Below are 23,022 nucleotides of genomic sequence, written 5' to 3' on the forward strand. Positions count from 1 at the left end.
CGTATAAATATATGTATGTACTGTATGGGTTGTACCACCCCCAAACCTGTGACTCCTCCCTCCCAGATATCCCCATAAAGGCTGTTACGCCCAAATCCCTCCCTTGTACCTGCCTTGGAACCGGGCCAGCAACATGCCAGCTGTGCTGACACTTTAAGGTGATTAAAGCCTATTAATCACAATTCTCTGTCTGATTGTAGTTGATTGGTAGTACACCTGGTACACAAGAGGATGACAAAACAGGCCTCATTGACTCAATGTGGCCTTTTGACCACCACCATTATGTAATTCTTCAAGTGTCTGGTAATGGAATGTATCAAAGGGCACCACCCTTTGGACCCATTTCGCCTGCAGAAGAAACCGTTCCACAGATGATGCTATAGCCTTGCCCCTTCACCCCGTCCTGGCCCACCTGGAGAACAATACGTCAGGCTGCTGTTCATTAACTTCATCTCTGCGTTTAATACGATCATTCGCCAGAGGCCTCTGGAGGAACTGTTCTCACTGGGACTCAACAACCCTCACTGTAACTGGATTATAGACTTGCTTTTTTTTTACAAAAATTTTATTTTTTACACTAAGAATCATATTAACCAAAGTACACACAAACATTTCCCTCTTGAATATACACAGTGTCATTTTCTCCCCTTTTTCCCCCTCCCTTCCCTCCCTCCTTCCCACCCCCCCTCCCCACCCACTCAACGTTCAACATATATGATACATTAAACCCATTAAACAATGTCATCACACAATGAAAATAAACAAGAAATTTGTGTCTTCTACTTTTACATACTGGGTAAGTTCATTTAGTCTTCTTCTGTCATTTTAGGGGGTGGAGGTCCGCGGTAGGACTTCTCTGTTGTGTTCCATGTACGGTTCCCAAATTTGTTTGAATACTGTGATGTTATTTCTTAAATTATATGTTATTTTTTACCAATGGAATACATTTATTCATTTCCATGTACCATTGCTGTATTCTCAGGCTTTCTTCTGATTTCCAGGTTGACATTATACATTTTTTTGCTACAGCTAAGGCTATCATAATATGTCTTTTTTGCGCTTCATCCAGTTTGAGGCCTAATTCTTTACTTCTTATATTACTTAGAAGAAAGATCTCTGGATTTTTTGGTATATTGCTTTTTGTGATTTTATTTAATACCTGATTTAGATCTTCCCAAAACTTTTCCACTTTCTCATATGCCCAAATTGCATGTACTGTTGTTCCCGTTTCCTTCTTACAGCAAAAACATCTGTCTGATACTGTTGGGTCCCATTTATTTAACTTTTGGGGTGTGGTGTATAGCCTGGGTATCATGCGTAACCTCATGTTTATTGTATTTCTCATAGTTCCGGAGCATAGCATTTCCCATTTTTCATTTTTTATCTTTATGTTTAGATCTTGTTCCCACTTTTGTTTGGGTTTACAGCTTATTTCATTGTTCTCTTTCTCTTGCAGCTTAATGTACACGTTTGTTAGAAATCTTTTAATTATCATTGTGCCTGTAATCACATATTCAAAATTGCTTCCTTCTGGTAACCTCGGTCTGCTTCCCAATTTGTCCTTCAAGTAGGTTTTCAGTTAGTGGTATGCAAACATTGTACCGTAAGTTCTACCATATTTGTACTTCATTTGTTCAAAAGATAATAAATTATTTCCCAAAAAACAATTTTCTATTCTTTTTATCCCTTTTCTCTCCCATTCTCTAAAGGAAAGGTTATCTATTGTGAAAGGGATTAGTTGATTTTGCGTTGATAATAATTTTGGTAGTTGATCATTTTTTTTTCCTTTCTACGTGAATCTTCTTCCAAATGTTGAGCAGATGGTGCAGTACTGGTGAACTTCTATGTTGCACCAGCTTTTCATCCCACTTATATAGTATATGCTTTGGTACCTTCTCCCCTATTTTATCTAATCTATTTAGCTCTAATCTGTTCCAAACTGGTTTTTCCCTTGTTTGATAAAAATCTGATAGATATCTTAATTGTGCTGCTCTATAATAATTCTTAAAGTTTGGTAGCTGTAAACCCCCTTGTTTGTACCATTCTGTTAATTTATCTAGTGCTATCCTCAGTTTCTCTCCCCCCCCCCTTTCCATAAGAATTTCCTTATTATTTTCTTTAGCTCATTGAAGAATTTCTCTGTTAAGGGAATTGGTAACGATTGAAATAGGTATTGTATCCTTGGGAAGACATTCATTTTAATGCAATTTACCCTCCCTTTCAATGTTAGCGGTAATTCTTTCCAATGTTCTAAGTCTTTCTGCAATTTCTTTATTAGTGACTGATAATTTAATTTGTATAGATGGCCTAGATTATTATCTAGTCGAATACCTAGGTATCAGATTGCTTGTGTTTGCCATTTAAATGGTGATTCTTTCTTAAACTTTGTGAAATCCGCATTATTCATTGGCATCGCTTCACTTTTATTTGCGTTGATCTTGTACCCCGATACTTCTCCATATTCCTTCAATTTCTTATGTAATTCTTTTATTGATAATTCTGGTTCTGTTAACTATACTATGACGTCATCTGCAAATAGACTGATTTTATATTCCTTCTCTTTTATTTTTATCCCTCTTATTTTATTTTCTGTTCTTATCAGTTCTGCCAAGAATTCTATAGCTAATGCAAACAGTGAGGGAGATAGTGGACATCCCTGCCTAGTTGACCTGCTTAATTTAAATTGATTTGATATATATCCATTTACTGTCACCTTCGCCAATGGCCCCTTATATAATGCTTTAATCCAATTAATATATTTCTCTGGTAGGTTGAACCTCTGTAGTATTTTGAATAAATAATTCCATCCTACCCTGTCAAAGGCTTTCTCTGTGTCCAAAGCAACCATCACTGTTGGTGTCTTATTTCCTTGTACTGCATGGAAACATGCATTTACAGATAGTGTCCGTTGTTCGTCTTTTCTTAATAAATCCAGTTTGATCTCGTTTTACTATTTTTGGTACACAGTCAGTCAATCTGTTTGCTAATAGTTTTGCTATTATCTAATAATCTGAGTTAAGTAGAGATATTGATCTATACGATGCTGGTGTTAGTGGATCTTTCCCCGTCTTTGGTATTACTGTAATTATTGCTGTTTTACATGAATTTGGCATGTTTTGTGTTTCTTAAATCTGGTTCATTACTTCCAGGAGAGGAGGAATTAAAAAGTCTTTAAATGTTTTATAGAATTCTATTGCTAGTCTGTCCTCTCCCGGCGTTTTATTGTTCGGTAGCTTTTTTAATATATCCTGTATTTCCTCTATTTCAAATGTTTTTATCAATTTGTTTTGCTCCACTTCTTGCAATTTCGGTAGTTCAATTTTAGCTAGAAACTCATCTATTTTGTCTTCTTTCCCTTCATTCTCAGTTTGATATAATTGCTCGTAGAATTCCTTGAAGTTTTCATTGATCTCTGTTGATTTATATGTAATTTGTTTGTCCTTTTTCCTTGGTGCCAATACTGTTCTTTTAGTTTGTTCTGTTTAAAGCTGCCAAGCTCGTATTTTGTGCGTTTTTTCTCCTAGCTCATAATACTTCTGCTTTGTCTTCATTATGTTCTTCTCCACCTTGTAATTTGTAGTATTTCGTATTTTTTTTTTGTCCGCCAATTCTCTTCTTTTTGTTGTATCTTCCCTTGTTGCTAGTTCTTTTTCTGTACTTACTATTTCCCTTCCCAGTCATTCTATTTCCCAATTGTAGTCCTTCTTCATTTTAGTTACATAACTTATTATCTGCCCTCTGATGAAGGCTTTCATTGCATCCCATAATATAAACTTATCTTTCACTGATTCTGTATTTATTTCAAAGTACATTTTAATTTGTCGCTCAATGAATTCTCTAAAATCCTGTCTTTTAAGTAGCATGGAGTTTAATCTCCATCTATATGTTCTTGGTGGGATGTCCTCCAGCTCTATTGCTAATAACATGGGTGAGTGATTTGATAACAATCTAGCTTTATATTCCATTTTCCTAACTTTCCCTTGGATGTGGGCTGACAACAGGAACAGGTCAATCCTTGAGTACGTTTTATGTCTACCTGAATAATGAGTATTCCTTCTCCTCTGGGTGTTGTCTCCTCCATATATCCATAAGTTGGATTTCCTGCATTGATTTAACCATAAATTTGGCTACTTTGTTCTTTCTGCTAGTCTTTTGTCTAGTTTTATCCATCTTTGAGTCCAAATTAAAGTTAAAGTCCCCTCCTATCAATATATTCCCCTGCCTATCTACAATCTTCAAAAACATATCTTGCATAAACTTTTGATCCTCTTCATTAGGTGCATATACATTGAGCAAATTCCAAAATTCTGAATATATCTGACACTTTATCATTACATACCTCCCTGCTAGATCGATTATTTCCTCCTCTATTTTGGTTGGTACATTTTTATTGATTAATATAGCTACACCTCTGGCTTTTGAGTTATATGACGCTGCCGTTACGTGCCCTACCCAGTCTCTCCTTAATTTATTATGTTTCACTTCAGTTAGATGAGTTTCTTGCATGAATGCTATATCAATTTTTTTCTTTTTTCAGTAAATTTAATAGCCTCTTCCTTTTGATTTGGTTATATATTCCATTAATATTTATAGTCATATAGTTCAACATGGTCATTTCATACTTTGTTTACATCTCAGTTCCGCTTCCTCACCACCACCTTTCCCCTTTTCTCCATTTCCATTTCTCAGTTTTCTTTTTTTGAATGCACTGTATGACACTTCTAAAACATAAAATATTTCCACCATTCCCACATCTAAAATTCTCTTAACCTCAAATGTCCCCTCCTTCTCTGAGTTTCCCCTTGTCCCTTGCTGGGCAACCACAACTCACCTCTCCATTTGGATTGTGAACCCGCTCACAAGCGTCAACTGATTTCGCAGTGACTGTTATTCTCTCCCACCCAACCCCCTCCAGAAAGACTTTTATCTTCACATATAACAAAGCTCACCCTCTTTTTTTTCCCCCTTACTTCCTTACTTCCCTTTTCTTTCCCTCCTTTAGTTCTTACTTATACATTATTTTTTTCTTCTTTATATGTAGTTTGTCATCGTTCTTCGTTTTTGTTACATCTCTTCATCTTTCTTTCTGTCCTGCAGGCGTTCTGCAAATTCTCGTGCTTTCTCCAGATCCAAGAACAGTCTGTTTTGCTGCCCCGGTATAACTATTTTAAGCACCGCTGGATTTCTTAACATAAATATATAGCCTTTCTTCCATAGGATCGATTTTGCTGCGTTGAACTCCTTCCTCTTCTTCAGGAGCTCAAAACTTATGTCTGGGTAGAAAATTTTTTTTTGACCTTTGTATTCCAGTGGTTTTTTGTCTTCTCTCAATTTTTTCATTACCTTCTCCAATATATTTTCCCTTGTCATCTATCTCAGGAATTTTACTAAAACAGATCTTGGTTTTTGTTGTGACTGTGGTTTTGGGGTTAATGTTTTGTGTGCCCTTTCTATTTCCATTCCTTTCTGCATTTCTGGCATTCCCAGGACTTTTGGGATCCATTCTTTTATAAATTCTTTCATATCTTTGCCTTCTTCATTTTCCTTAAGGCCCATTATCTTTATATTGTTTTGCCTACTATAGTTTTCCATTATATCCATCTTCTGAGCTAACAACTGCTGTGTTTCTTTAATTTTTTTATCACTTTCTTCCAATTTTCTTTTTAAGACGTTCACTTCCATTTCTACCGCCATTACACGTTCTTCCACATTTTCTAATCTTTTCTGTACATCTGTTACGACCAACTCTATTCCACTCACTTTTTCTTCTAAATTTCATTTCACTAAATTCTAGTGTCAGCCATTCTCTTAATGCTTTCATTTGTTCTTGAAATTTTAAAAAAATCTATGTACTGTCCATTCATTTTACCTCCTATTCCTCTGTGCAGAGCTTGGTGTTCTCCTTCTTCTTCTTCTTCTGTGTCTGCCATTGGGCTTGTGTTTTCTATTTCTCTTCCTTGTATCTGTGCCTCTTCTGACTTTCTTGTTGAGCTGCTTGTCTCAGTTTGTTGGGTATTTTTTTTCCATGGTTTCTTGATGTTGGTCCTCTTCTTCTGGGCTGGTTATCTGTTGTGTCTCTTGTTTCCTTTTTTCTTTCTCACCCCTCCCGTTCCCATTGCTTTCTTTATCTTTCAGCTGGGAGTTTCACTCCACAGCTGGTCCCCCCTCCTGACGGTGTTGTCTTTGTCGTGCACAATGCACATGCGTGATTCCTCGCGCACCCCTGTTTGGCTCCGTGAGCCATCTTTGCAGTCCTGCGTTCGATGGGTCGCGACCCTGCGGGCTCTCCACTGACCTTGGGGAGTGGGCTCCTCCTTTCACGGTGGCTCCCTGCTTTTTTGTACAGGTAAAGCCTTCACCTTTCTCTTCCGGTGTCTTTCTTTCTTCTTTTCTTCCCGTTGTTTTTGGCTTTTCTTTCTTAGGTGCCATTTTCTCCCCACCTTTTTTTTTGATTTGTGTGCCTGGGTCTTTGTTTTTTCTTCACTTTTTTCCTTCTTTTCTGGAGAGGGATGGTATTCTCCTGCCGGCCGGCCACTACTTCATCACGTGACTCCTCCCGATTCTAGACTTCCTAATGGAAAGACCACGCATCAAGAGCGACATTGGTACAGAACATCAAGTGCCATCACACAGAACACTGGCTCACCTCAGGGCTGTGTGCTCAGCCTGTTCCTGTTCATGCTATTGACCCATGACTGCGTGGCCATATCCAGTTCCAACAGTGTCATCAAGTTTGCAGACGACAGGAGTCACGTGATGGAGTAGTGGCCGGACGGTGAACTCCAGCCCTCTCCAGAAAAGTCGGGAAAAACAAGAGAAAATACAAAGGCACAGAAATACAAGTTAAAGAAAAGTGAGTATAAAGGTGGAAAGAAGATGGAGACAAAAGGAGAAAAATCAAAATCAACGGAAAGAAGAGAGGAAGAGAAGACAACGGAGGAAAAAGGTGAAGGCCTTACCTGTCCGAAGAGGCCCGCTGCGGAGAGAAGACCCCACTACCTCAGGTCGGTAGAAAGAGAACTACAACAATGGCTCACAGAGCCGAGTAAAAGTGCGCAACCGCGCATGCGCGACTCCTCGCGCATGCGCGATGCGCATACAAAAAAACACACCGACGGGAGGGGGGACCAGCTGGGGAGTCGATCTCCACAGCCGGCAACGACAGCTGCAGAACACCTGCAGCAAGAAGAGACCACAGAAAACAATGGAAACAAGAAAGAAGAGGAGGAAAGGGCAGCAAAGAAACAACAGATGGTCAACCTAGAGGAAGAAGAAGAGGAAGAGGAAGAGTACAGGGAAATAGAAGAAGAAAAGATAGGCAAGGTAAAGGAGGTACTTGCTCTTGTTAGAGGATACATGGAGTCATTTAAAGAATGGCAAACACAGGAATTCAATGATTTAAGAAGAAGAATAAACAACACAGAAAAGAAAATAAATAAAATGGATATGACCTTAACAGAAATGGGGAAAAAAATGGACAAGATGGAAGAACGGGCAATAGCAGCAGAAATGGAGGTAGAAGACTTAAAAAAGAAATTGGAGGAATCTAATAAAAAAACTAAAGAGACACAAGAATTACTAGCCCAAAAAATAGATATAATGGAAAATTATAACAGAAGAAATAACATAAAGATAGTGGGCCTTAAGGAAGATGTAGAAGGCAAGAATATGAGGGAGTTTATAAAAGAATGGATCCCTAAGGCCCTAGGATGTCCAGAACTACAGCAAGAAATGGAAATAGAAAGAGCACATAGAGCATTGGCCCCTAAACCACAACCACAACAAAAACCAAGATCTATTGTAGTAAAATTCCTAAGATATACTACAAGAGAAAAGGTGCTGGAGAAGACAATGGAAAAAGTAAGAGAGGGCAACAAACCACTGGAGTATAAAGGGCAAAAAATCTTCATTTATCCAGATATAAGCTTTGAACTCCTAAAGAAGAGAAAAGAGTTCAATGCAGCAAAAGCGATTTTATGGAAGAAAGGATATAAATTTACACTGAAGCATCCTGCGGTATTGAAAATATTTATTCCAGGACAACAAAACAGACTATTCTCGGATCCAGAAGAAGCACGAAAATTTGCAGAACAATTACAAAAATAGACTGAGGGATGAAGACGGGTAATGAGAGCAAAAATTATCACGATTGATATGTATGTGGGTAAAGACAAAAATAGACTGAGGGATGAAGACGGGTAAGGAGGGTAAAAATGACCACGATTGATATGTATGCGGGTAAAGAGGTATAAGAGTGAATAGAGACAACGGGCATATGTGAAAGTATCTGTAATTAGAGGAAAACATAGAAAGTATAGACAAGAATTAATAAGGGAAGGTAATGGAATAGAGAGAATAAGGAGGGAACTAAAAGAGTGACCTTTGTGACATATAAAAAACGAAATCTTTTCTGGGGGGGGCTGGGTGGGGGGAAAAGAGCGGTCACTGCAAAATCAGTTGACGCTTGCGAGTGGATTCGCAAATCCAAATGGAGAGGGGAGATGTGGTTGTCCGACAAGGGATAAAGGGCAACTCAGGAGGGGAAGGGGAGATTGGGGATAAAGAAGATAGAAATAGGAGAATAAGGAAAATGTTGGATGTTGTAGGAATGTTGTCTGGTAAAGAGTTGAAAATAAGAAAACAGAAATGGAAAAGGAGGAAAGGTAATGATGGAAAAACGGAAAGAGAAGATAAACAAAATATAAAATGGCTACGCTGAACTATATGACTCTAAATATTAATGGAATACATAACCAAATTAAAAGGAAGAAACTACTAAATTTACTGAAAAAGGAAAAAATAGATATAGCATTTGTCCAAGAAACACATTTAACTGAATTGGAGCACAAGAAATTAAAGAGAGATTGGGTAGGACATGTAACAGCAGCATCGTATAATTCAAAAGCAAGAGGAGTGGCTATATTAATTAGCAAAAATGTGCCATTTAAAATAGAAGAGGAAATAATAGATCCAGCAGGGAGATATGTTATGATAAAATGTCAGATATATTCAGAGCTTTGGAATCTACTTAATATATATTCACCTAACGAAGAAGATCAAAAGTTTATGCAAGATATCTTTTTGAAGGTAGCTAATACGCAAGGGAACATACTAATAGGAGGGGATTTCAATCTGAATTTGGATCCAAATATGGATAAAACGGGGAAAAAAATTAACAGGAAGAACAAAGTAACCAAATTTATAATTAAATCAATGCAAGAAATGAAACTTGTGGACATATGGAGGAAACAAAACCCAAAAGAAAAGGAATACTCATACTACTCGACTAGACATAAAACATACTCAAGGATAGACCTATTCCTGTTATCAGCCCACATACAAGGGAGAGTTAGGAAAACGGAATATAAAGCTAGACTATTATCGGACCACTCACCCCTGTTATTGGCAATAGAGCTAGAAGACATCCCTCCAAGAATGTATAGATGGAGATTAAACCCCATGCTACTTAAAAGACAGGATTTTAGAGAATTTATTGAAAAACAATTAAAAATGTACTTTGAAGTAAATACGGAATCAGTGGAAGATAAGTTTATACTATGGGACGCAATGAAAGCATTCATTAGAGGGCAAATAATAAGTTATGCAACCAAGATGAAGAAGGACTATAATCAGGAAACAGAGCAGTTGGAAAGGGAAATAATAAACATAGAAAAAAAATTAGCAATAAAGGAAGATACAACCAAAAGAAGAGAATTGGCGGATAAAAAAATAAAATACGAAACATTACAAACATATAAGGTGGAGAAGAATATAATGAAGACAAAACAGAAATATTATGAACTAGGGGAAAAAACACACAAAATCCTAGCATGGCAGCTTAAGACAGAGCAAACTAAGAAAATGGTATTGGCAACAAGGAAAAAAGACAAACAAATTACATATAATCCAAAAGAAATTAAGGAAAACTTCAGAGAATTCTATGAACAATTATACCGAACCGAAAACGAAGGGAAAGAAGGGAAAATAGATGAATTTTTGACTAAAATTGAACTACCAAAACTACAAATAGAGGAACAAAATAAATTAACAGAACCATTTGGAACAGTAGAAATACAAGAGATAATAAAAAATTTACCAAATAATAAGACACCAGGAGAGGATGGACTCCCAATAGAATTCTACAAAACATTTAAAGACCTAATAATACCGCCCCTCCGGGATGTAATCAACCAGATTGATGAGACACAAAACTTACCAGATTCATGTAAAACAGCAATAATTACAGTGATACTAAAACAAGGGAAAGATCCACTCTCACCAGCGTCATATAGACCAATATCTCTGCTAAACACAGATTATAAGATAATAGCTAAACTATTAGCGAACAGATTAGCAGAACAGGTACCAAAAATGGTAAATTTAGACCAAACTGGATTTATCAAAAAAAGACGCACAACAGACAATATTTGTAAATTTATTAACTTAATTCATGCAGTAGAAGGAAATAAAGCACCGGCAGTAGCAGTTGCTTTAGACGCAGAGAAGGCCTTCGACAGAGTAGAATGGAATTACTTGTTCAAAGTATTGCAAAAATTCAGTTTACCGGAGAAGTATATTAATTGGATTAAAGCATTATATAAGGGACCGTTAGCGAAAGTGACAGTAAATGGACATGTATCAAAGCAATTTAACTTAAGCAGGTCAACGCGGCAGGGATGCCCACTATCACCATTATTGTTTGCGCTAGCTATAGAACCACTAGCAGAATCGATAAGAAGAGATAATAATATAAAAGGAATAAAAATAAAAGACAGGGAATATAAAATCAGTCTGTTTGCAGATGATGTGATAGTGTACTTAACAGAACCAGAACTATCAATAAAAGAACTATATAAGAAATTGAAGGAATATGGAGAAGTGTCGGGATACAAGATAAACGTAAATAAAAGTGAAGCAATGCCTATGAATAACGCGGATTTCTCAAAATTTAAGGAGGAATCCCCATTCAGATGGCAAACGCAGGCAATAAGATACCTAGGTGTGCAAATAAACAAAAATCTAGGCCAATTATATAAACTCAATTACAATCCACTAATGAAAAAATTACAGGACGATTTAGAGCATTGGAAAGAGCTACCACTAACACTGATAGGAAGGATAAACTGTATTAAAATGAACATTTTTCCAAGGATACTATACTTATTTCAGGCATTGCCAATACAACTGACAGAAAAATTCTTCAAAGAGTTAAAGAAAATAATAAGGAGATTTTTATGGAGAGGGGGGAAACCGAGGATAGCACTAGACAAATTAACAGAATGGTATAAACAAGGAGGCTTACAATTGCCAAACTTCAAAAATTATTATAGAGCCGCACAATTAAGGTACCTATCAGATTTTTATCAAACAAGGGAAAAACCAGACTGGACGAGACTAGAATTAGATAAAATAGGGGAAAAGATACCTGAACACATATTATATAAATGGGACGAAAAATTGGTACAACATAGAACTTCTCCAGTATTACACCATCTCCTCAATATATGGAAGAAGATTCATGTAGAAAGAAATAAAATAAATTACCAAATACCAAAACTAATATTGACGCAAAATAAGCTACTCCCTTTTACAATAGACAACCTTGCCTTTAGAAAATGGGAAAAAAAAGGGATTAAAAGAATAGAAAATTGTTTTTCAGGAAGTAGATTCTTATCCTTTGAACAAATGAGAGATAAGTACAATATAACGGGAGATACAGCGCTGGCATATTACCAACTGAGATCCTACTTGAAAGATAAATTAGGAAGCAACTTGAGTTTACCAGAGGGAAGTAACCTTGAATATGTGATTACAGATACAATGTTAATCAAAAGATTTATAAAAAATATGTATATTAAACTGCAAGAAAAGGAAAATGAGGAAACAAATGGTAAAACTAAACAAAAATGGGAACAAGATTTAAATATAAAGATAAAAAAGGAAACATGGGAGAAGTTATGCTCTGGAACGATGAGAAATACAATAAATACGAGGCTGCGTATGATACAATATAATTGGTTACACAGACTATACATTACACCGCAAAAGTTAAATAAATGGGACCCAACAGTATCTGATAGATGTTTTCGATGTAAAAAAGAAAGGGGAACAACAATTCATGCAATCTGGACATGTGAGAGAGTAGAAAAATTTTGGGATGATCTCAATCAGATATTAAATAAAATAACAGAAAACAATATACCAAAGAATCCAGAGATCTTTCTCCTAAGTAACATAAAAAATAAAGAATTTGGAATTGACTTGGAGGATGCACAAAAAAGATTTGTTAAGATAGCCCTAGCTGTAGCAAAAAAATGTATTATGTCAACCTGGAAATTGGAAGATAATTTGAAAATACAACAATGGTATATAGAAATGAATAAATGTATTCCATTAGAAAAAATAACATATAGTTTAAGAAATAATATTGAAATATTCGAACAAGTATGGGAGCCTTACATTAAATACAATAGCGAAAACCTACCGGGAACAAACATTACCTAAGTTGATGGAAGGAGAAGAGAAGAAAAAAATGGACTCAGTAGAATTTCTGGTGTATTTTTGTTGAATGACAACATTGTCTAACTGAATTAATGCAACCTAGATTGTATAACTAAAATGGATGAGAGGGGGGAGGGATGGGGGGGTGGCTTGGGAGGAGGGAGGGGGGAGGGAGAAAAAGTCACTGTAAATGTGTGGAAAAGAAAAAGTGTATATCATGGCTATTGTGATTTATGGTGTGAAAAATAAAAAATTAAAAAAAAAAAAAAAAAAAAAAAGTTTGCAGACGACACATCAGTAGTTGGCCTCATCAGCAACAAAAGAGAAGAGGTGGAAAATCTCACTGAGTCTCAGTGTGACAAGATGAAGGGGATGATCATGGACTTCAGGAGGACCAGGAATGACCACCCTCCACTAAACATCAATAACTCTGTAGAGCAGAGAGTGGAGAGGACCAAGGTCCTTGGAGTTCACTTATGGAGGGATATGGTGTGAGTGCAGGTCAGCGTGACTGGGCAGAATAATAGTTTGGCACAGACTTGAGGGGCCGAAGGGGTTACTTCTGTGCTGTAGCGTTCTATATTTTGATGGTTTTATGAGTGGATGTGGGTCCAGGAAAGGTCACCCTGCATATGCACACCCTGGAACTGTTTGCTCTCTACTCTATCCACAACAGAACCATTGATGTGTAATGGAGAAAATTATCTGAAAGCCAGAAAGAATGCTGGGACTGATTATTCCAGATTTAAAAAAGACATGCATCAATTAGTTGATGTATTTCAGCCATCACTTCATGAAAATATGTGCACTCTCCACTGAGGGGCATTTAAAAAATCCTAATATTCAGACATCAACATTTCTGATGTGAAACAGAAAGAATCTGTTAATCTTCCAACTCCTGAATACTGTCCTCTGACCGTTTCTGGTAACTACACCCACACAGCCTTTGATAACACAGTTGGCTGACTTGCCAATGTTCATTGTTTGGACTTGCATCTAACTTGTGCCCATTTTATCAAGATATAGACTAGATGCCCTGAGCAATTGATCTCATAGAGGGAAAGACAGTAATATAGCTAATAGGGTCATCATTATTATTCTAAAGTTGCAGTTTAATGACCCTATAGATCTTTTGGATGTTGATTAAATAACATAGCCTTGCAGTCTTCAAACAGATGACATCTGTGGTGCACTGTTGGTCAGAAGCAAACACATAAAACCAAGTCGGCGGGGCTTGGTCTATTGTCTGTTGTCTTTTTCCTATGCTCTTCTGCAGGTACAGAGGTTGTCCCCTGCAGAAGGTCAGTGGTGGACCACCACAGCATCAACATTAACTTCTTTAATTTCTGGTAACCTCCTACCTTGTTTTCTCAAACCCCTCACCTTCCATTGCTATATTTAATCTCTCTCGCCCTATTCCTCCCTCTCATGGTTAATGTTACTGCAGTACTAGCAACTTATGTTCGTATCCAGCGCTATCTGTAAGGAGATTGTATGTTTTCACCAGGTGGTCCTGTTTCCTCTCACCTTCCGAAAAATGTATGAGGAGGTTGGTCATGACCAGAATTAATTCGTACCTGAGAAAAGACATGGATCCACTGCAATTTGCCTACCACCACAATCATTCCTGGGCAAATGCAATCTCTCTGGCTCTCCATTCAGCCGTGGATCACTTGGACAACAGCAATACGTACATCAGGCTGCTTTTCATCAATTACAGCTCAGCTTTCAACACCATCATCCCCTCAATGCTGGTCACCAAGCTTCAAAACTTGGGCCTCTGCACCTCCCTCTGCAACTGAGTCCTTAACTTCCTCATCGGAAGAACACAGTCAGTGCAGATCAGTAATAACATCTCCTCCTCACTAACGGTCAACACAGGTGCACCTCAAGGGCGCCTGCTTAGCCCACTGCTCTACTCTCTCTTTACTCAATACTGTGTGGCTAGGTTCAACTCAAAGCCGTCTACAAATTGTCCGATGACATCACAGTTGCTGACAGAATCACAGAGAGCAATGAGGAAGTGTACAGGAGTGAGAGGGATCAGCTCATTAAGTTGTATCACAATAGCTACCTTGCATTCAACATTAGCAAAACTAAGGAATTGATTGTGGACATCAGGAAGGAGAAGCCAGGGGAACACAAACCAGTTCTCATTGAGAGCTTCAAATTCCCTGGGCGTCAACGTCTCTGAAGACCTTTCCTGCGGCCATCATGTCAAAGGGATCATGAAGAAGGCAAGCCCATGCTATATTTCATTTGGAGTTTGAAGAGATTTGCTAAGTCGTCAAGACTTTTGCAAATTTTACAACTATATCATGGAGAGCGTTCTGACTGGTTGCATCGCTGCCTGGTTGCTTCACTATCTGGAACAGAGGTGCCAAAACACAGGAGAGGTAAAGGCTACAGAGGGTTATGTACTCAGCCAGTGCCATCATGGGCATTAATCTTCACTCTGTTAAGGACATCTTTCAGAGAAGGTGTCCCAAGAAAGCAGCCTCTATCATCAAGGACTCGCATGACCCAGGCCATGCCCTTTTCTCACTGCTCCCATCAGGAAGGAGGTACAGGAGCCTGAAGACTCAATGTTCAATGCTCAGGACAATAATCCTCATTCTGATTCTGAGGTTAACTGGTGCATTTTGAGGACAAGGATATGTGGGCGGAAGGGCCCGGTACCATGTCTAAATGTAAATCAGAATTCTTTTCCCCTCCCCCGTCTCTCTAAATGCCTGTCACACACCTTCCGTCCTCCAGCTCCACGGCCGCTACACCTCCTTTTCTCCTATCAGAGTGCATCTTCCTCTGCCTCTCCCTCCTATCACCTCCTGGCTTTTTACTTTTTTACCCCTTCTTCCACCAATCACCCGCCAGCCTGTGCTCTTCCCCCTCCCAAACCATTTATTCTGCCCTTTTCTTCCTATTCCGGATAGGGTTACAGCTTGAAACATTCACTACCTGCCTCCGCCCGTGGGTGCTGCCTGGCCTGCTGAGCACCTCCAGCATTTTATGTGCTGCTCCGGTTTCCATTAAACCCCCCCCCCAGGGCTCAGGCATGAAACGTTGGTTATATGTCTTTACCTTCTATGGCTGTTGCAAGTCTGGCTGAGTTCCTCCAGCATTTACTGTGTGTTTTTTTCACAGCATCTGCAGTCTCTCTCTCTCTTATTTCCCTTGCATTTATTTAATGCATTTCCAGTATTGCCACTCGAGGGCAGCAGAAACCACTTCCTAATTCAAATTTTATTGTGCTTGACAGAATTGTCTCGAGGACAAAAGTACCTCACTCCATTTCTTTAATCAATCCTTCCGTTTCAATGTTATGCAAACTCATGCACTCAGTTTGAATACTTGGTTTTACGTCCAGAGGAACTGTCACACTAACCATGCGAGGCTCTCGTATTCACAAAACAATATTTATATATTTGAACACTTGTCCTGCATATATATATCATTTGTCTGTATGTGTGTTACGTCTGGTTGTGTATCTGCGTGTTTTTCACCGAGAACCGAGAGAACGCTGTTTCGTCGGGTGGTACTCGTGCAATCAGATGACAATAAACTTGACGTGACAATCGTTGACGTGTTCCCTCACAGCCATCCGACGCTGCTCCCTTCCCCTGAGGGCCACACCGAGAAGTTGCGGCGACAGCAGGGGCTAGGAGAGCTAACAGCAAAGCGTGGGAGTGGCAGTGGTTGCTGGAAGATGGCAATGGTGCAGAAAAGATTCACAAGAATGTTATAGGTCCTGGAGGGCTTCAGCTATGGGAGAGGCTGGAAGCGCTTGGGGCTTTCTTCCCCAGAGAGTGGGAGGCTGAGGTGGAGGTGAGTCAAGTCATGAGGGGGCTATATGAGGTGAATAGTCACCATCGTAATCCTAGCGCAGCAGAGTTCAAAACTCTGGAGCATAAGTTGAAATGGGAGATGGGAAAGATTTAAAAGGGACCTGAAGGTCAATGTTTTTGGGCAGAGCATGGAGGGTGCAAGATGATACAGGAAGTGGTACACTTGTGAGGTATAAAAAGGTAGTTGGAAAGGTAAGATTTGCAGCTATGTGCCAAGTGCAGCCAGCTGGGACTATCTTGGGTGGCAAACTCGTGCATAAAATACCTACCTACACTCGTTCAAAAAGCACCTTGTTTTTAGTCAGTTTCCTCGCTTATGAAATAGCCTTTGCTTCCTGAATAAATTGTTTTTCTTGCACAATAGGTTTTGCAGTGAGTCATTTGGCCTGCATCACGTCCTGTTTGTTGGCTCTTCGAAGTCAATACAGTGCTCTGTGACTCGTGTCTGCGAGGCACAGCCCGTGAAGCGGTTGGTCGGGTTCGTGCGCACAAAAATACTTGTCCAGGAGTCAACGTGCTGGTCTTCCCGCACCCTGAGATGCCATTGAGGGAATGCTGTCAAGTGGCACATTCCAAGCTGCAGGAGGACGTGCTGATGAGGCTCGGTGCAGACAACGCAGGAGCTTGGGGGGGGGGGGGGGGGGGAGGACAACAGTCAACCAGGCACTGAAGGCTTGAAACAAGGGGAAGTCCCTCAAACAGCAGAGGTGGGACAAGGAGCCACAGTGCCACATGAACGAGCAGGCAGCGAATACATGAACGTTACAGTAAGGCTGCAGTAAGACCGTCCTCTATTGTAAATCCTTTTATTGTGAATAGAGTTAAAACGAGCATTTGCAGTCCCAGAAATGAGGAACAAACCTGCCAATATTGGAAACATTCAGCGGCAGAGATGGAGAATTTTGACTCTGCAGAGAGATCAGAAAAAAATACGTTTTAAGTTGCAGAGACGATGCATTCTATTTACAGGCACAGCCAGATCATGTGCACTTGACAAGTATTCCCCACCCTTCGCTGCAGGCACCCACCAGCACGATGTGGGTCTTCCTTCTATCGCTGATGACAATCTCCTTGTTCTCTCTCCACCAGCCATTTAAAACGAGCTTTAAAAAAAATCTTAGCCTGATTCCATTGCAAAGTCTTCGACCTGAAATGGCAACTGTTTCTCCACATCCGATACCTGATCCGCCAAGGTTTAGTTTTTTCATTTCAAATACAGTATTTAAAAGTGAAATGAGCACCCAATTAAAAACATATTCGCCTGACATTGCACATCAGATGCAGTTTGTGTATAGGTGTATGACACTGTACATCAGATGCAGTTTGTGTACATGTGAATGACACTGCACTTCAGATGCAGTTTGTGTATAGGTGTATGACACTGTACATCAGATGCAGTTTGTGTACATGTGAATGACACTGCATTTGAGATGCAGTTTGTGTATAGGTGTATGATACTGTACATCAGATGCAGTTTATGTATAGGTGTATGACACTGCATTTCAGATGCAGTTTGTGTATAGGTGTATGACACTGTACATCACATGCAGTTTGTGTACATGTGAATGACACTGCATTTCAGATGCAGTTTGTGTATAGGTGTATGACACTGTACATCGGATGCAGTTTGTGTACATGTGAATGACACTGCACATCAGATGCAGTTTGTGTATAGGTGTATGCCACTGTACATCAGATGCAGTTTGTGTATAGGTGTATGACTGCATTTCAGATACAGTTTGTGTATAGGTGTATGACACTGTACATTAGATGCAGTTTGTGTATAGGTGTATGATACTGTACATCAGATGCAGTTTATGTATAGGTGTATGACACTGCATTTCAGATGCAGTTTGTGTATAGGTGTATGATACTGTACATCAGATGCAGTTTATGTATAGGTGTATGACACTGCATTTCAGATGCAGTTTGTGTATAGGTGTATGACACTGTACATCACATGCAGTTTGTGTACATGTGAATGACACTGCATTTCAGATGCAGTTTGTGTATAGGTGTATGACACTGTACATCAGATGCAGTTTGTGTATAGGTGTATGACTGCATTTCAGATGCAGTTTGTGTATAGGTGTATGACACTGTACATCAGATGCAGTTTGTGTATAGGTGTATGACACTGCATTTCAGATGCAGTTTGTGATTAGGTGTATGACACTGTACATCAGATGCAGTTTGTGTACATGTGAATGACACTGCATTTCAGATGCAGTTTGTGTATAGGTGTATGACACTGTACATCGGATGCAGTTTGTGTACATGTGAATGACACTGCATTTCAGATGCAGTTTGTGTATAGGTGTATGACACTGTACATCGGATGCAGTTTGTGTACATGTGAATGACACTGCACATCAGATGCAGTTTGTGTATAGGTGTATGACTGCATTTCAGATACAGTTTGTGTATAGGTGTATGACACTGTACATTAGATGCAGTTTGTGTATAGGTGTATGATACTGTACATCAGATGCAGTTTGTGTATAGGTGAATGACACTGCATTTCAGATGCAGTATGCATATCCAGTATTTGCATTCCACGGTACCTCAGATGCAGAACGTGCACTGAAGGGCTGAGTCCTCAAACCACAGAGGTGGGAGTATCGACAAGGTGCCAGAGGGTGACAGTGATGTAAATAGAGAGTGTTTCTAACTGGGTATGCAGGAAATGCCACGGAGGGAGCAAAGACATTTTGAACGGTTTTCTCTTTGTCGATCATTAGTGAACCAAATCTACATTTAGTGAAAAAAGATGTGTGCGTATTTGCATCACACTGCGCCTCCGATGGAGTCCGAATCTCCTTGTTTGCCACGAAGAGCACCAACGCGTTTGGGCGACTTTGCGCCTCAGGTGCAGCCTGTCCGCATGACCCTGTCCATCAAATCCTGGGCTCGGGTGAACCCACTCTGAGTTCGATTGCAGGTCCTGCGCGCCAGGCGGCGTCGATCCCGGCTCCCTGCGCGCCAGCGGCCGCCATGTTGCTGTTGGGTCTGTTTCGTCGCGCCGTCTCGCACTCGGTAAGGTGGGAATGTTTGTGACCGGGTCCCGTCCCCCACCCCCCCCCCCCGTTCCCCGCCCCCCCCCCCCGTTCCCCGCCCCCCCCCCCCCCCGCGCCCTCGTCGTCAAGCGGGCGCTGTTTGCGCAGCGGGAAGCGAGTGGGGCCGCGGGGCGTCCTTGGCCAGGCCTGACCTTGGCGGGGAAGCCGGGCCTCCTCGTTCAGGTTCGTGAGGGGCTGAACAGAAAGGGGCGCCCGTGAATTAATCCGAATTTACAGAGCAAACATTGACATATAAAGTAGTGGCAGAAAGGGAGGGAGGGAGCCTGTGGTTCATTGATCATCCAGCAATCTGATGGCAGCGGGGAAGGAGCTGCCATTAAGTGCTAGTCTCTCTTCCCACTCACCCACCCCCCCCCCCCCAATGGTGGCAGAGTGAAGAGGGCATGTCTGGGTGCTGGGTCTCAGAGGGTAGGGGCTGGTTCTTTTAAAAAATACCACCTCGTGTAGACACCCTGGATGGAGCGAGGCCTGGCGCCTGTGACGCCCTGGGCGGGGTGAGGCCTGGCGCCTGTGGCGCCCTGGGCGGGGCGAGGCCTGGCGCCTGTGGCGCCCTGGGCGGGGCGAGGCCTGGCGCCTGTGGCGCCCTGGGCGGGGCGAGGCCTGGCGCCTGTGGCGCCCTGGGCGGGGCGAGGCCTGGCGCCTGTGGCGCCCTGGGCGGGGCGAGCCCTGGCGCCTGTGACACCCTGGGCGGGGCGAGGTCTGGCGCCTGTGACGCCCTGGGCGGGGCGAGCCCTGGCGCCTGTGACGCCCTGGGCGGGGCGAGGCCTGGCGCCTGTGACGCCCTGGGCGGGGCGAGGTCTGGCGCCTGTGACGCCCTGGGCGGGGCGAGGTCTGGCGCCTGTGACGCCCTGGGCGGGGCGAGGCCTGGCGCCTGTGGCGCCCTGGGCGGGGCGAGGCCTGGCGCCTGTGGCGCCCTGGGCGGGGCGAGGCCTGGCGCCTGTGGCGCCCTGGGCAGGGCGAGGCCTGGTGCCTGTGGCGCCCTGGGCGGGGCGAGGCCTGGCGCCTGTGGCGCCCTGGGCGGGGCAAGGCCTGGCGCCTGTGGCGCCCTGGGCGGGGCGAGCCCTGGCGCCTGTGGCGCCCTGGGCGGGGCGAGGTCTGGCGCCTGTGACGCCCTGGGCGGGGCGAGCCCTGGCGCCTGTGACGCCCTGGGCGGGGCGAGGCCTGGCGCCTGTGGTGCCCTGGGCGGGGTGAGGCCTGGCGCCTGTGACGCCCTGGCGCCTGTGGCGCCCTGGGCGGGGCGAGCCCTGGCGCCTGTGAAGCCCTGGGCGGGGCGAGTTCTGGCGCCTGTGACGCCCTGGGCGGGGCGAGCCCTGGCGCCTGTGACGCCCTGGGCGGGGCGAGGCCTGGCGCCTGTGGTGCCCTGGGCGGGGTGAGGCCTGGCGCCTGTGACGCCCTGGCGCCTGTGACGCCCTGGGCGGGGCGAGGTCTGGCGCCTGTGACGCCCTGGGCGGGGCGAGGTCTGGCGCCTGTGACGCCCTGGGCGGGGCGAGGCCTGGCGCCTGTGGCGCCCTGGGCGGGGCGAGGCCTGGCGCCTGTGGCGCCCTGGGCGGGGCGAGGCCTGGCGCCTGTGGCGCCCTGGGCGGGGCGAGGCCTGGTGCCTGTGGCGCCCTGGGCGGGGCGAGGCCTGGCGCCTGCAATGTTGCAGGCTGAGTTAATAACCCTCTAGAGTTTTTTTTCTTGTCCTGAGATTTGGCGTCTTCATACCAGGCAGTGATGCAACCCGACAGAATGCTTTCCACTTGACATCTGTAGAAGTTTTCGAGAGTCTTCGGTGACAGATTGTATCTCCTCAAAGCCCTCACAATGTATAGGTGCTGAATGAACAGAATGAGGTCATTTAATAAATCATGGCCGAACTGATAGTGACCTCAGTTCTGCATTCTCATGTACCTGTCTCCGTTCATCAAGTATCTCCTAAACTGCCTTACAACTATTCAGTGGCTGTTTTTCCATTACTCTTTAAGAAAGTTACAAAGATTAGTTCCCCTCAGAGAAGAAATTTCACCTCAAGTCATGAACCCCTATAATCTTTTCAATAGTGACCCACAAATTGTCATAGACTCTTGCATGCAGAAATGCTGTATGCACCACATCCATAACAACTGGTTTGCCCACCTGCATTAATCCTATTTTCCTGTATTAGACCTATTCTTAATGCTTTGTCTATTCAAGAGCCTGTTTAAATGCTTTTTTTAAAAATTTTTTTTATTTTTCACACCATAAACCACATTGACCATGATACATACATTTTCCTTTTCAAATATATACAGTGTCATTTTCTCCCCCCCCTCCTCCCATCCCACCCTCCCTACCTCCCCCCCCCATCCATTTAAAGTACAAAATCTAAGATACATTAAGCCAGTCAAACAATGTTGTCATTCAATAAAAATAAACAAGAAATTTCACTGAGTCAATTCTTTTCATTTCCTTCTCCTTTCGTTAATTTAGGTAGTGAATGTCCCCGGTAGGTTTTCTCTATTGTGTTTCATGTAAGGCTCCCATATTTGTTCAAATATTTCAATATTATTTCTTAAACTATATGTTATTTTTTCTAATGGAATACATTTATTCATTTCTAAATACCATTGTTGTATTTTCAAATTACTTCCAATTTCCAGGTTGACATAATACATTTTTTTGCTACGGCTAGAGCTATCTTAACAAATCTTTTTTGTGCACCATCCAAATCAATTCCAAATTCTTTGTTTTTTATGTTACTTAGGAGGAAGATCTCTGGATTTTTTGGTATATTGTTTTCTGTAATTTTATTTAATATCTGGTTCAGATCTTCCCAAAATTTTTCTACTTTCTCACTTGTCCAGATTGCATGAATTGTTGTTCCCATTTCTTTTTTACATCGAAGACATCTGTCAGATACTGTTGGGTCCCATTTATTTAACTTTTGAGCCTGTGTATCCAGTTATATTGTATCATACGTAACCTCTAAATGCCTCTTAATGTGTGTTTATCCACTTTGGTAGGGAGAATAGAAAAGCAGTATATTGTTTAAAAGGAGATAGATTGTATATTTTGAAGCTAAGGAGAGATCTTGGTGACTTTGTACATCATTGGTATCCTGTAACTTTGGGTCTTTTTATAAGTGAACTGAGTAAGTTATTCTGAAATATTTAAACATGCTTATTTTATATTATAATTTATACAGCCTATAAATATGTGATTCTGTTGTGTATTAAGGGTGTGTACAGTGATCCAGCGAAATGCTGTTTCATCTGGTTTTATATGTACACTCAGATGATAGTTTCTTACTTTCAGCATTGCTGAAGTTCATATTTAGTAATAAGTATTTTGTCAAATGGAATTTGACCTTTATTCCAAAGGGATTGAGTTAAAAAATGGAGGTGTCCTCTAATTGTACAGTTTTAGTTTTATTATTTAAATAGATATGTACCTTACTTCAAGATGTATACTGTTGAGGCAGTTCAGAAAAGATTCACTAGGTGGAGTTCTGGGATGGAGGGGTGGACGTGAAAAAACAGCCAATGTTATGGGCTTGGTCCCTTCAGTTACCTTGACATAGAACCCGGCTCGAAACACCCATCCCTCTGGATGGATGCTATGTGACTGGCTGAGTTTTTTAG

At 41.7% G+C, this 23,022-nt stretch overlaps 2 protein-coding genes across 3 annotated transcripts in view; one reads left to right on the forward strand and one right to left on the reverse strand.

Moving 5' to 3' along the window:
- Positions 1–23,022, reverse strand: part of LOC138755782 (acetyl-coenzyme A synthetase, cytoplasmic-like) — a 164,178-nt gene that overhangs the window by 89,541 nt on the left and 51,615 nt on the right. The window lies entirely within an intron of this gene.
- The window catches only part of ndufv2 (NADH:ubiquinone oxidoreductase core subunit V2), a 46,544-nt gene continuing 40,608 nt past the window's right edge, over positions 17,087–23,022 (forward strand). Inside the window, exons 1-2 of one of the 2 annotated variants that reach the window (XM_069922390.1) lie at positions 19,076–19,301; positions 19,332–19,382. In XM_069922390.1, the coding sequence (XP_069778491.1) occupies positions 19,341–19,382 (42 nt within the window). In that variant the 5' untranslated portion in view covers positions 19,076–19,301; positions 19,332–19,340. Of the gene's footprint in view, positions 17,114–19,075; positions 19,302–19,331; positions 19,383–23,022 lie in introns of those variants that run through there. The other variant, XM_069922389.1, reaches the window with a different exon arrangement.

The sequence above is a fragment of the Narcine bancroftii genome, chromosome 2, assembly GCF_036971445.1.
Source record: "Narcine bancroftii isolate sNarBan1 chromosome 2, sNarBan1.hap1, whole genome shotgun sequence".
NCBI lineage: Eukaryota > Metazoa > Chordata > Chondrichthyes > Torpediniformes > Narcinidae > Narcine > Narcine bancroftii.